General features: G+C 48.3%; 1 protein-coding gene across 8 annotated transcripts in view; it reads right to left on the reverse strand.

Moving 5' to 3' along the window:
- The window catches only part of SGSM3 (small G protein signaling modulator 3), a 30,730-nt gene extending 18,857 nt beyond the window's left edge, over positions 1-11,873 (reverse strand). For 2 of the 8 annotated variants that reach the window (XM_087765691.1, XM_087765698.1), the window contains exons 1-4: positions 11,739-11,865; positions 10,746-11,101; positions 1,396-1,478; positions 17-102 (exon numbers count right to left, since the gene is read on the reverse strand). In XM_087765691.1, coding sequence (XP_087621817.1) covers positions 17-102; positions 1,396-1,402 — 93 coding nt within the window. In that variant the 5' untranslated portion in view covers positions 1,403-1,478; positions 10,746-11,101; positions 11,739-11,865. Of the gene's footprint in view, positions 1-16; positions 103-1,395; positions 1,479-3,648; positions 3,880-7,901; positions 8,110-8,209; positions 8,425-9,821; positions 9,991-10,092; positions 10,527-10,745; positions 11,102-11,738 lie in introns of those variants that run through there. The other 6 variants (XM_087765692.1, XM_087765696.1, XM_087765694.1 and 3 more) reach the window with 6 other exon arrangements.
- Positions 11,874-12,174: the final 301 nt, after the last annotated feature.

Raw genomic sequence — 12,174 nt, forward strand, 5'->3', positions numbered from 1 at the left:
CTGCCCCGCACTGTACCTGTGTGTATTTTGCCAGGATCTCCTGAGGCCAAATGCTGGGAGTGAGTGCTGAGAAGGGACCCCCAGCAGACGGAGTGTGATGGCCTAAACAGAAAGAGATCAACATACAGCAGTGAAAACCTAGAAGGACTCCCTTGGAAGACACACACTTAATACAGACTGTTCCAGCAAGGGAAAGACTCACGCAACAGTTTGTCACTACTGGTACTCTAGGCATTGAGACAGCTCCCACTTCACCAAGGAAGCAAGTAATTTCAGATGGTTTTGACCCTTATTACTGAGCAAAAGAAGCAGGAAGGCCAAATGGGGTTCCCTCTAAGAAAGGGACTTTTAGGGAAGAGAAATAGTTTCATGGCATCATGTGATCTTTTTCCTGCTTGGAAAAGCTGTACGATCAGTGCCAAGCCAGGGGAACCCATTTAAAAAAAAAAAAATTATTATGGAGAAGTAAATGCCTCCTATAGAGGCACTGACCCCAGCTCCAGCAGCACTCTAGAGTTCGCTGAAACTTTGTCACCCAGGCACCAAAATGGGAAATCAGAGCCCTCAGCAAGAGTCTCAACTGCTCCCTTTGCTCCAGAAGGGCTGGAATATTGCTAGACTATGTATAGAGAGCTGCAGCAATGAAAGCATGTCTATCATCTTGGTCTTTTGTGTTCGAGATAAGCACCTTTCCAGTCTCAGGTAGTGTCCCACTGAATAGCTTCCCTTGGAATAAAAGGAGACATCAAGTTTTGCAATTGAAGCAGATAAGCATGTCCCAGGTCTTCCACTGTGCACATCACCGAGAAAAAGGTTTACTTGGCTTTGAAGTATAGCCTCCCTCAGGGTTATATGCCCTGAAGTAACCAGCTGGACCAGGAAGGAAAGTTTAGACAAAAATATGGGGTCAGAGAGTTGGCCACTGTAAGAAGGAAACCTAATTTTAGTAAAGTTCAGTAGTCCACAGTTGAACTCCAGTAATTCTTCAGCCTTCTGCCTGCCCTAGAGCTACCATTGTACAGCAAAAATCTCTCAGATCATAAGTGAGCCACACATTTTGGAGCAAATCTTGGGAGAAGAACAGAAGCAAGCAAACCTTATGAAAAATGGGGAAGGCAGACTACATTTCATCCTCCTTCTTCCTCTGTGTTCAATGACTGAAGCAGCTTCTGCAGGCTTCAGCACAGGGTAAAAGAAGGAACTGAGATCACCCTGAGTGAAAAGGCAGCTCAGTCACAAAGACTCGGGTGGCTTCCTCTCCCCCAATTTGCCCAGACAGGATGTTAATGTTAATTAACGGCTCTTGGAACCAGTAACTTTCTTTTACTAAGTTGCAGCTGAAGAAAGAACAAGCAACCAAACAAGAAGATACTGTGTCCATTTTTGTCTGCTCACCTGACATTGCGCTAGGTAAGGCGAGCAGCAGAGGCTGTCAGCAGGTCCAGAAATGCTGTTCTCAGAGGTGAGAGGTCACTATCCTGTTATAAAAAGAAAAAAATTGCTGATGAAAGAATTCAATTACCATCTAAGAACATGGCGGGGGACAGACAGACCGCTCACACACAACTTCCCCACAGGAAAATTAAATCCCTTAGTATTTAAGTTCCCCACAGGAAAATTAAATTCCAGAGACTGGAATTTCCTCTTGGTTTCATACCTACCCATCAGCCAGAAAGAGCACACTGTCATTTACCAAACTCCTTGAGACAGTAACAGCATTGCTGATTGAAAGAATGTCAAAAAACAAGTCAACTTTCATCACCTTTTCCATCACATATTTTGAGTTCTGTATTTAATTATGAATACTAAAAAACCACACCATACATCATCGTTCTCTGAATACACTGCCCTTGGAGAAGGGACCGGAATGGTGAAAAGGGTACAGATGCAATAAGCCTGAAAGAGATTTTAGGGGTAGCATCACTGAAGCAAAGTGTATTAGGCTGTGGAATACAGTTCCCTGAAGGGAGCTGGGAAAGCTTCTGACAAGGATTTTCTGTGATGAATTGGACTAGGATGTGGACAACATGCAATTGAGTACCTCTGCAATGAGCCAGGAGCGAGGCTCCTCTAAAATAAATCTGGTGATAGAGCTCAGATGATGAAACAGCCCACACAGCTCCCCTCCTTACTTTCCTGATACCAGTTCCCAGCAGATTTTTATAGGGGTTTTCCAGAACAACAATGGAATAGTTCAGTAATCAGAGAGAGATATTTTGGACTTTAAGATCAACCTTATAACTGTGTGTGGGAAACAGCAAGGGCCACCTATACTAAGCAGATAAAGCCAGTGCTGGGATATGTCAGTCACTCACACTTACTTGGGAAAGAACCTGGGAGAAACTAACATTTGCACGTCTGGGATGGGTTTTCCAGCTTCCCCTTTTCAGTAAAGCTACTTATGACTGCAAACCACTAAAAGAAGGAACCCCAGGGATTCATCCAGCAGGCCCTGTCCAAGTTGTTTATAGTGCTCAATAGTACAAGGTTATATTGCCTTTGCATCTCAGTGAGCTTTCCAGTGAGCACTTGCAGTCTGGAAGTGGCTTGCTATGGCACTCCAAGATAAGCAGCTGTAAAACACTGCAAAAGCATAAAAAGCATCTGTGTCTGAGAACACAAATGATAAGGCTTCTTCCTCCCAGATTTAAACAGTTCTCTGCAGGAGAAGGGCTGGCATGGATGAACAGACACTCTGATCTTCTGACACCAACTCTCAGGGAAACAAACAAACAAACAAGAGAATGTTCAGCTTTTGTTTCTGAGAAGTAACATTGTCCGCACAACTGCCAGTTGCTTACCCACAAATTTTGTAAACGCTCTTCTATCCTTCCCATCACTCTAGCCCCACTTGTTCTCTTAGCACCAACTTTTCCCTCAGTAGCTGAAGACATAACAAAAATTACAAAATGAGCACCTGCACACTCATTTTACATGGGAACGCACACAGCGTGCACACCAAGCAGGTAAATCTGCTGACAATAGTTACTCCCCTTTTAACATCACTATGAATGTATTTTGATGCCTTTTTTTCAGGCTTATCACTGCCCTGCAACCACAGCTGCTCTGTTCCTGAGCCTGCAATATGTCCTTCCCACCTGCCTTCTCTCAGCCCAGTCAACCCTGTTTCCAATGGCTTTTACTAGGAACGCCGTCACTGTTTCAGCCACGTGGTACTTCTGCCACGCTTCTCATTACCTGTGCTCTACATCCGTGCTCAGTGCCTCAAGCTTGTGAGTGGGGATCGCCCTCGGTCATTATTAACCTTCATCGCGTGCACAATCCCTGCTGAACCAACCTGCTGCGGAGGAGCTGGGCCAGCGCGTTAGGCACATAGATGAGAAAACACCCCATAACAAGGGAATTAACCACAGCGCTCGGGAAGGAGGGCAGGTGAGTGCTGAGGCCTAAAGTCCCTCCTCGTCCCGGGACAGGTGTAGCAGAGGGGAACACCTTCACTTGTCCACGTCATCGCACGCTGGCCTCTGCCTTGCTGGAGATCACTCCCCTGCCTGCTGCCTGCCCTCCGTCCCTGACATTAGAGCACTTGAACTTGGTGGGCAGGTTTTTCCTGCCCCTGGTTCCTATAGAAACCTTCCTGCAAGCACCCATCTGGGACCAGGCCCAGGGAGAGCACGAGAGGCTCACCTTGCTGCTGGCACCAGGGTGTGCAGAAGGGCAGGGCGGGGAGCGTGAATCGCGCCAAGAGAAGGCTCCTGCTGCGGCACGAGGAGGCGGTGCGCTGCGGACTGCCCACGGAGCCAGGTGTTTCCAAGAGAAGCTGCCAAGGCCACTGCGCCAGTCCTGTAGCTCTTCATCACTCTGCTTTCTCCCCCCTCCCACTCTGCCTCCAGTAAAGCACCACAGCAACTGGGAGGAAGGTTCCCTGGCGTAGCCAGGCACCACCCAGTGCAAGCCAGGAGGAAGAGGAGGATACCTGGCATATGGGATTGATACAGTAAGTTTTTTCTTTTGACTGAGGGATATAAACCTAAAACAACTCTCAAACTCTCCTAGCCGGGAGACAGCAAGTAACAAAACAGGCTCCCGTCAAGCCTGTGAAATTGCATGCATGAAATTGTTACAGCTAACTTAGCTGTGTTATTTGCACAATATACACTTCTGTAAACGAGCAACAGTAAGGGATACAAAGGAAAAAACACATCAGATCCAACAAACATTAATGGCAACTCCCACACCCTCAGAACTCTAAAATTAAAACCAGTTTTCACCCATGCATTAAGAAGCATCTCCCATGTTTAAAGGCAATTTAAATTTCCTATATGAAGCAATTTTGGTCACACAAAAGGTAGTCTTCACACGTTGAAAGAAATGCATTTTTGTTAAAATGCAAATGGTACCTGTTATTTGCAGCTTTACTCTTTGAGTTCAGACTCTAAAACAAGTCACCCCACCATTGATTCCAGCCTGTTAGAAGAGAGCTATAACGACAGTGTGCATACCCGAAAACGAAGGCTGCAAGGGAAGCACACAGTCAGCATCAGGTACAGCTATTTGAAGCACTCCAGCTGCAACACCGTTATCAGTTACAAATACACACCGCGCAGGATTATATCCAATTAGTTTCTTTTCCAGTGTAGGTGTCCTTTAGAAATTGATGTTTGCAAAAGAGACCTGCAAATTTACTTCCACTTCACAATATCAAGCCTCCTCTGGACACACTTGCTCTTCCACACAGCTGTGATATGAGAGATTTCAATTACCTGGCTTCTTGCAAACACCAGATAACAATCTCCTGCTGCCTATGTTTTACTTGCTTGGCCTCTTTTGCCACGTGATCTCCACTTAAGCCTGCTGTGGTAGCACCTGGATGCACTAGGCATGAAACAACGCTGTCCGGAGCCTTGCAGTAGGATCTTTATTTTGGGACAGAAACTCCTTCCCAGGGGTGTTATTCCCCTGCTGATTTTAGCAACAACAACAAAAGAATCCACTAAAATGCCACCAAAAAAGCAACATACCTCTAGCAGACAGACTGTGCAGAAGATGAACATTTTACAAAACAACGTTTTTGTACGCTGAAAACATTGCAACTAGTAACTATGCAGGAGCCGTCAGTGAACATCATCAGAAGGACCAGAACAAGCATAACAATTCTTTCTAGAATGATTTTCATCCACTGTCATAGGAACAGCATATACAACGCTTCCTCCGACAATAAGCTAGCATGGGGAAAAACTCTGCTTTCCATTATGCTTAATTTGAACACGAAGCAACATTGCATGCAATAAATGCCACTGCCACCTCTGGACTGTCAGCTGGTTTCCGCTGCTCTCTATTCTCTTCCTTTATTTAAAAAAAAAAAAAAAAAGAAAGAAAGTATGTTTTGGAAGAGAAAAGCGATTACAAAGCCACAGTACTCATCTGGAGGCCACGCACTTAGGTTTAGTTCTAGAAGCCTCTTCCAACTCAGCCTTTAAAGTCCCATGTAGATCGCATCCAATTTAACATTTAGACTGACTCTTCCTCTGTCAGAAATCAAACCCTGCACTGAATCAGGCAGCTCATTTCTGTCCCCTCACACCTCCAAAGCTTTGTTTTCCTAATTAAAATCCTGACTTGCCCAATGAAACGCACAAGGGGAGCTCTCAGCAGGAGCCCTTTGCCTTCCCTTCCCCCCTGGGCTTCTCCCCGAGGTCAGGCAAAGGCTTGTCCCGGAGCTGCAAATGCCATTAGTCCCACGAGTCAATATTTGCTTTGCACGTATACAGTCAGAAGAAACTCCAGCTTCACAAACAAGTAGAAAAGTGAACGAAGGACAGCCACACACCTGACCAAGGGGCAGACAAGATACAGATAATTTCTGCCCCCGCACCCTGACACCCTGGATTTTTAAGTGATGCAGAATCCCACGCCGACACTGACACGCACCAGCGCCTGGTTAAGGAGTCAACATGGTGTTGGTGAACCTGGGTCACCCCTGGAACTCTCCGTTTAAGGCTTATAAACCACGACCAGCCTCACATTGCTTTGGGTGTTGAGCAACACACTACAAACGCAGGAGGGAGGTGCCGAGGTACCCTTCATGCTTGCTTTCTACCACGTGACTTGGAATGAAAAGTTGGGGGACTTTAACTGCCCTCAGCCCACTTTCTCATAGCAGAGAAAGCGAATCAGAGATAAAAGCCTATGGCAGGCCTAAAAAGGGTGACGGGAGACTTGGAAAGCAGCAAAGGTGAAGGCTGTGACAGCCTTGCAGAGCCAGGTGGGCAGGCAGGAAGGATGGCAAGCTGCTGACAGCGTTACGTCGCCGACGGCGGAGGCATTGCTCAGGGCTTCAGTGCTGCCCAGTCACCAACTGGGATCACATACTGACCGCAGGAGTGTGGCAGGGCAGAGCGCCTCCTCCCCGCTGCCCCAGGGCACATAACAGGGACAACAAAAAGTAAACTGGAACTCTGTGCCTCCTGCCATAAAGCACCTTGTAGACTGCTGGCCACATTGGAAATGTAATTCCATGCAGAAATGTAACTAAAAGGTACTTCCATGCAACAGATCTGCTCCCTGCCCTGATGGGTGTCCAGCAAGCCTGCCTGCCGTAATGACAGAGAGCGCTCCGCTGGAGCTGAAGGTGCTGAGCCACTTCCAGTTTATACAAAAGGAACAGTAACTTCCAGTTTCATATCAATTTCATATCCATTTTGAAAATAAGGATGTGAAAAAGCAGAATCCTAGTTCCTACCGCTTACGCATCGGACAGACCGACCACAGCTGAACCTCCTGATTGCAGTTCAATGTGTCAAGCTTGCCCCTAAAAAAAACCCCTACACGACACCTACTTACGTAGAATGCAGATATCCTACATATCAACATGTATTTTCTTTTCAGAGCAGAACTGCCTTTTATTTATCTGGCTCCAAAGCAGACAGCTGATCCTTTATGCAGGAAAAGGCTGAAGCTCTTACTTCTAAGATCTGGAGATAACAAACGCTTCCCCCATGTGGTGCATGAAAAAAAACCAAAACCCAAACCAGAACCAAACTTACCTATGGCTCTGCTGATTCCCTGTGTTGCTAACACAAGCTACCACACTTGTAGCCCTGGAAAGCAGAGGGTGTCTATCCTTACACTGCAGACACTTGGTGCCTGCTAAGCATGAATTGCACTGCTGTGGAGAACCTCTTGATTGCCAAGACCCTTGGGATCAGAGGAGGAGGAGTTTCCCCTTTCCCGGTGCTCCCATTAGTTGAGTTGTGAGAAGGTATGTGATGGGAATATAGAGCGCTCCTCCCCTCTCACACAGGAGGATTACAATAGATCGAGCACTGGAACAACAGTTGTTTTTTTTAATCTGCATTGAATGACAACAGAAAAAAAGGCCAGATACAAACTAGCAAGGTGTTCACTCGCACTGCACAGCAAAATTCTCCTTGCTTCCAACACACAGGGAAGAAAAGCCATGTGTGCCAAAAGTCAGGTGTGCAATCGCCCCAGTCTTCAAGGCTTAAGGTAAAGGCGACTCCACATTAAACACTGCTACACAAATACAATCCAAAGGTTTCCGATTAGTGTCTAAGGGGGCCCCAAACATCTCTTCCCTGAGAGTCAATTTCTGCACAACAAACGGACACTTTCACCCAAATAAGCATGGTGCAGAACGAGGGCACTTCTGCAGAACTCTGCAGAACCTCGTTTTCCCCAAAACTCTCCAGAAGTGATTTTTACCTTGTGGTCCATGAACTTCTGCAAGTCTGCAAACTATTTATAAGATGTCTGTGGAAAGTAATGGCAACTGTACAGTTTCATTTGCTATACAGAAGTTTAAAAGTAAATATTTCTGTTAGAGATGCAGGGTTGTACCAACCAAAGAAAGGCTGAAAGACGCTACTGACAGTTATTTAAAGAGAGATATTATGACATCTTTTATATGATGCTCCTACCCTGAGCAGTGACAAGCGGTGCCATCCGAGGCTCTCTCCATCACCTCCAGAGCCAGCCCTGCAGGCACCCTCCAGGTGAAAGTTTGATTCTCAAACTGGTCTCATCCTACTGTTCCCAGGGATGAAGGAACAACAGCCTGAAGAATGGCTCTTCCTTGATATGGCCTCTGATGGATCTGCAAAGCTTTAGCTGTCAGGGTTTGCCATTCTGTTGGTGAGGTGCAAGAAAGGCTAGATTCAGGTCATGCTCCTGTAGCTCTGTTGTATTACTATTTGCTCTAGTATTAGTAAAAAACCGTCAGATTCACCTAGCAGGACTCCAAGTAGGTCTCACTTCGTTTGTCTCCAGAAAATGGCTTTTTAAGGAATATATATCCCACAGCACTCAAGATTTTTCTCCTTCAGGGCTCTGTCTTTCCAGAACTCAACTTTCTGAAGAGGCTAGTAACACCCAAAACACCTCTCAGGACTGTTTGCAAAGCTCTTATCTAGCATGTTGTATCAGACTACTTAGATCTTGCTCCTGCAGAAATTTATAGGCACAGGTAACTCAGAGACAAAAAGCAATATATACAGTGATCATTAACATTTGTAACAAAACAAGACAATCCCCCTGATATCTCCTGTTTCTGGGGATTAGGAAGATTTCTTCTCCAGAACAAAAGGGCTGTTGGGTTATGGACTCTTCTCTCATCTCTGAATCATCAGGTACTTCCCAGCCAAGAAATACTGCACTGACTGGGCAGTGACAACAGTTCTCATAGTCATACTCATACCAATATGCTATTTTCTTTTCTCCTATCTCATAAAACAAGTGTGTTTTCATGTCTCCTATTTTTTTTTTCTTAAGCCAGAAACAGAATTCCTCTGTTACCAATATAACTTGTTGCACTCCAGTTTAAAAAAAGCTGAGACTTCCTTGGAGACAAAACAAATGTGGCAGGACAACATCCTCCTCTTCCCTACCTGGTGTCAACAGTAACACAGCTGACAAGTGAGATTTTCCCCAACGCTCACAGATACTTACCCTGTGTAAGCTTTATGTATCTAAAATCTTGACTGTGTGATGAAAGGTGGCATAGAAAGAAGATTAAACAAGTCTGTGTTGCTGAGGATACAAATCTGGAGTGCCAACACCTCTCCATCCCTTGAGGGGCATTTGGGACACTGCACTCACAACATACCATGAAGCTATTTGTCTGCCTCATCCTACTTGACGATTACAAAATCTCTATATCCCATCCATTTGAGCTAGGATAGGGATCTAGGATAACCAGTGTGACACAGATCACCAACTAGGATCACCACTGATTTAGCTAGAAGAGCTGTAGGACCACATACACCAAAATATAAGGTGCCTTACCTTTATCACTGAAGATAAAGTTGCAATACTCCTTAGGATTTATTTTTTTTAAAGGTTTCTTTCCTTCTCATGTTTGGGTGAGAAGTTTGCGATTAACAGCCAGGAAGACAGACATCATGCCAATCATTTCCAAAACAGTTACAACCTCATATGCGGTATCACTTGGGAAGGGCGAACTCACCGATTCCTTTGTTAGAGCATCCCGAATACCAAACACAGTAAGCAATTTTGCCACACACAAGCTAATTCACTAAGAATGGGACTGAGACTGGCAGCTCACTTCATACAGATCCCTTAACCAATAATCTCTACTGTTACCACGCCACCTCAGGTAAGATATGTTGATTTTTAAAAGCTAAATATTTTGATTATTGCCCGTTTTTTTAAGATCATCAAGGTCCTTTAGAACACTGATATTTGCAAAAGATACCATCTTGCAGGAAAGCAAGCAACAGGTTAAAAGCACAGCAAAGAAGAAAAACCTAAATGACATTAGCAGAGACTCCAAAATTGGAGAATCATTTCAGTCCTGAGCAGGTGTGCAGTACTTCCCTCACCTCATCAGCTGACGTTAACTCTATCATCCCCTGACCAGGGCACTTCGTCCAGAAATACACCCCTCCTCTCTGCTGCACCTCATGGATTCCCTTCGTCCTTCTTCTGAGGAAGCGTCACTATGAATGACATCTCCCTGAGATTACCGAGACACATTATCAAAACATTATCCTAAATAGGAATTAAGAAAGGTGGCACCCGTCATTTTAATCTGTTAAATACAGAATTAACATAACTTTATATTAGCATGCCACAACCAGTCCCCACCCTGACCTCTTTAATTACACGTCACGCCTCTTCTCACACCCTTCCTTCCCTTTTACTTCATGAATTCTCCAGGGTAGGAATCCAACCTTTGTTTCTGCATAGGGAAAGTCACACACACAGCATGCGGATACGGAAACACGTAATGAAATAGATCTTCGTTCCAGTGACTGTTTCTTTCCAGGACACCACTCCAGACTCTGTAGCAGCTGAAAAACTACTCTAGAATTCAGATTATCCAGCAAGCAACTGTATTCCGATGAACATCTCGGCAACAGCACAGCAGTGCCCCACTCCTGCTAGGCTGGTAGTTCCTTCTTGAGTGATTTTAAGATCCAGCCTCTCACTCCTGAACACCTACTGTTCTTAAATCCAGCAAGACGGCTTCTCTCTCCCATCTATTAGCACTAAAGGATCCTCCATTTCCTCAGGCACTTTTACGACCTTATTCCCACCACTCCACCCACCAAACATCACAGCAAGCCATGCAGAGTAACATCGTGAAGTAGGAAGCTATGACATCACATAAAAAAACCCACACACCAACACTGAAATCTACTTGTTTAGAGGGAAAGTACCTGCCTAAATCCAGACATCCCTCAAAAAACGAGGAAGGAAGAAAAGCAGACACAGGGAAGAAAATTTTCCTGTCCCACCCTTACCAGCTCTGTGAAGAGAGAGCAGCTGTCCCGGAGCCCACAGCCACTGCCTGCAAAGAGATTTAAATCCGTGTGACGGCGGTTCTTCACTCCCTTGAATTTACATCACCAGGTATGAGGAATTTCATTTGCCTCTCGACTTCCTTCTAACACTTATTACAGCTGACAATCACAGGGCCTGCAGCGTGTCTATTTATGCCCACCGCCTAGAGGATACTGCCATATTTCCATCTCTGTTTCGTGACTGGTCCTTCCTCCCAGCCAGACAGGAGACAGACTGTCTCTCCTCCGGGGCACCTCCGAAAAGACAGAGGCGTGGAGAGCAATCGAGGATGGCAGAGCTGGACGGACGAGACCACCTGAGAGCCGCAGCCGCAGAGAGGAGAAAAGGCAGGTTATGGGAGAGGCATATCCCGGGGAGCGGGGACGGCGGGGAGGGGGAGAGCAAAGCCTGGGGAAGCGGGGAGCAGGCAGAGCACACCCACGGGGAGGACGAGCCCCCGCCAACCCAGCGGAGCCTGACGACGAAGCTGTGCCCAGCCTGAGTCACCCGCCGGAGCCCAGACCTTGCGTCAGCGCAGCAGGTGAGCGGGGCCCTGCCCAGCGGCCGGGGGGGGGGCCCAGCCCTCGCAGCCCCCCCAGCCCTCGCAGCCCCCCCAGCCCTCGCAGCCCCCCCAGCCCTCGCAGCCCCCCGCCCGGGAAGGGGCCGGGGAGCGGGGAGGCGGCCGCGCACCCCCCGCCCCACACACGGCGCCAGCAGCAGGGCCGCCCCAGCGGTTTTAATCCCCCCCCCCCCCCCCGCCTTGCCCGAGGGGCACCGCAGGGGCGCGGCGGGGTGAGGTGCGCGTGGGGGGCGCCTCGCAAGCGGCGCGACCGTTTCTGGGGAGCCCGACGGCCGCGGCGGGAGGAGCGGGGCTGAGAGCGCCGCCGGGCGAGGGGCGGCCCGCCGAGGGCAGGACCCCCCGCCGCCCCCGGGGCAGCCCCGCCGGCACTCACCCGCTCTCGTCAGCGGCGTCCTCGCCGCCGCCCGCCCGCCGCGCTGTCCCCGCAGGGCGGGCGCCCGACCCCGACCCGGCGGCCCCACACGCCGCTCCGGAGGGCGGCGCGGCGCGCATGCGCGGCATCCGGGCGGCGGCGCGGGGCGCTGTGGGGGCTGTAGGCCGCGGCCGGGCCGGCGCCGCCGGCGGCACACGGTACGCGGCGGGGTCTCTCGGGGACGGTGACAGGAGTCGAGCGATACCGGTGGCTCCGGTGCCCGCTACGGCAGAAGAGGCTGCAGGAAGCTGTGCGAGGCGCAGCTGGGGCGGCGGGAGCGAGCGCTGGGGAAGGCGCCCCCCCCCCGCCTCGAAGGAGGCAGCGGCAGGAGAAGCTGCCCGGTTCTTTTCCATCATTCGGTCCCGAACCACGCTCTTCCGAAGAGGAGCAGAAGTCT

This window comes from Nipponia nippon, unplaced genomic scaffold (genome assembly GCF_047370975.1).
Source record: "Nipponia nippon isolate SJK-2023a ecotype South Korea unplaced genomic scaffold, ASM4737097v1 scaffold_3, whole genome shotgun sequence".
NCBI classification, from domain to species: Eukaryota; Metazoa; Chordata; class Aves; order Pelecaniformes; family Threskiornithidae; genus Nipponia; species Nipponia nippon.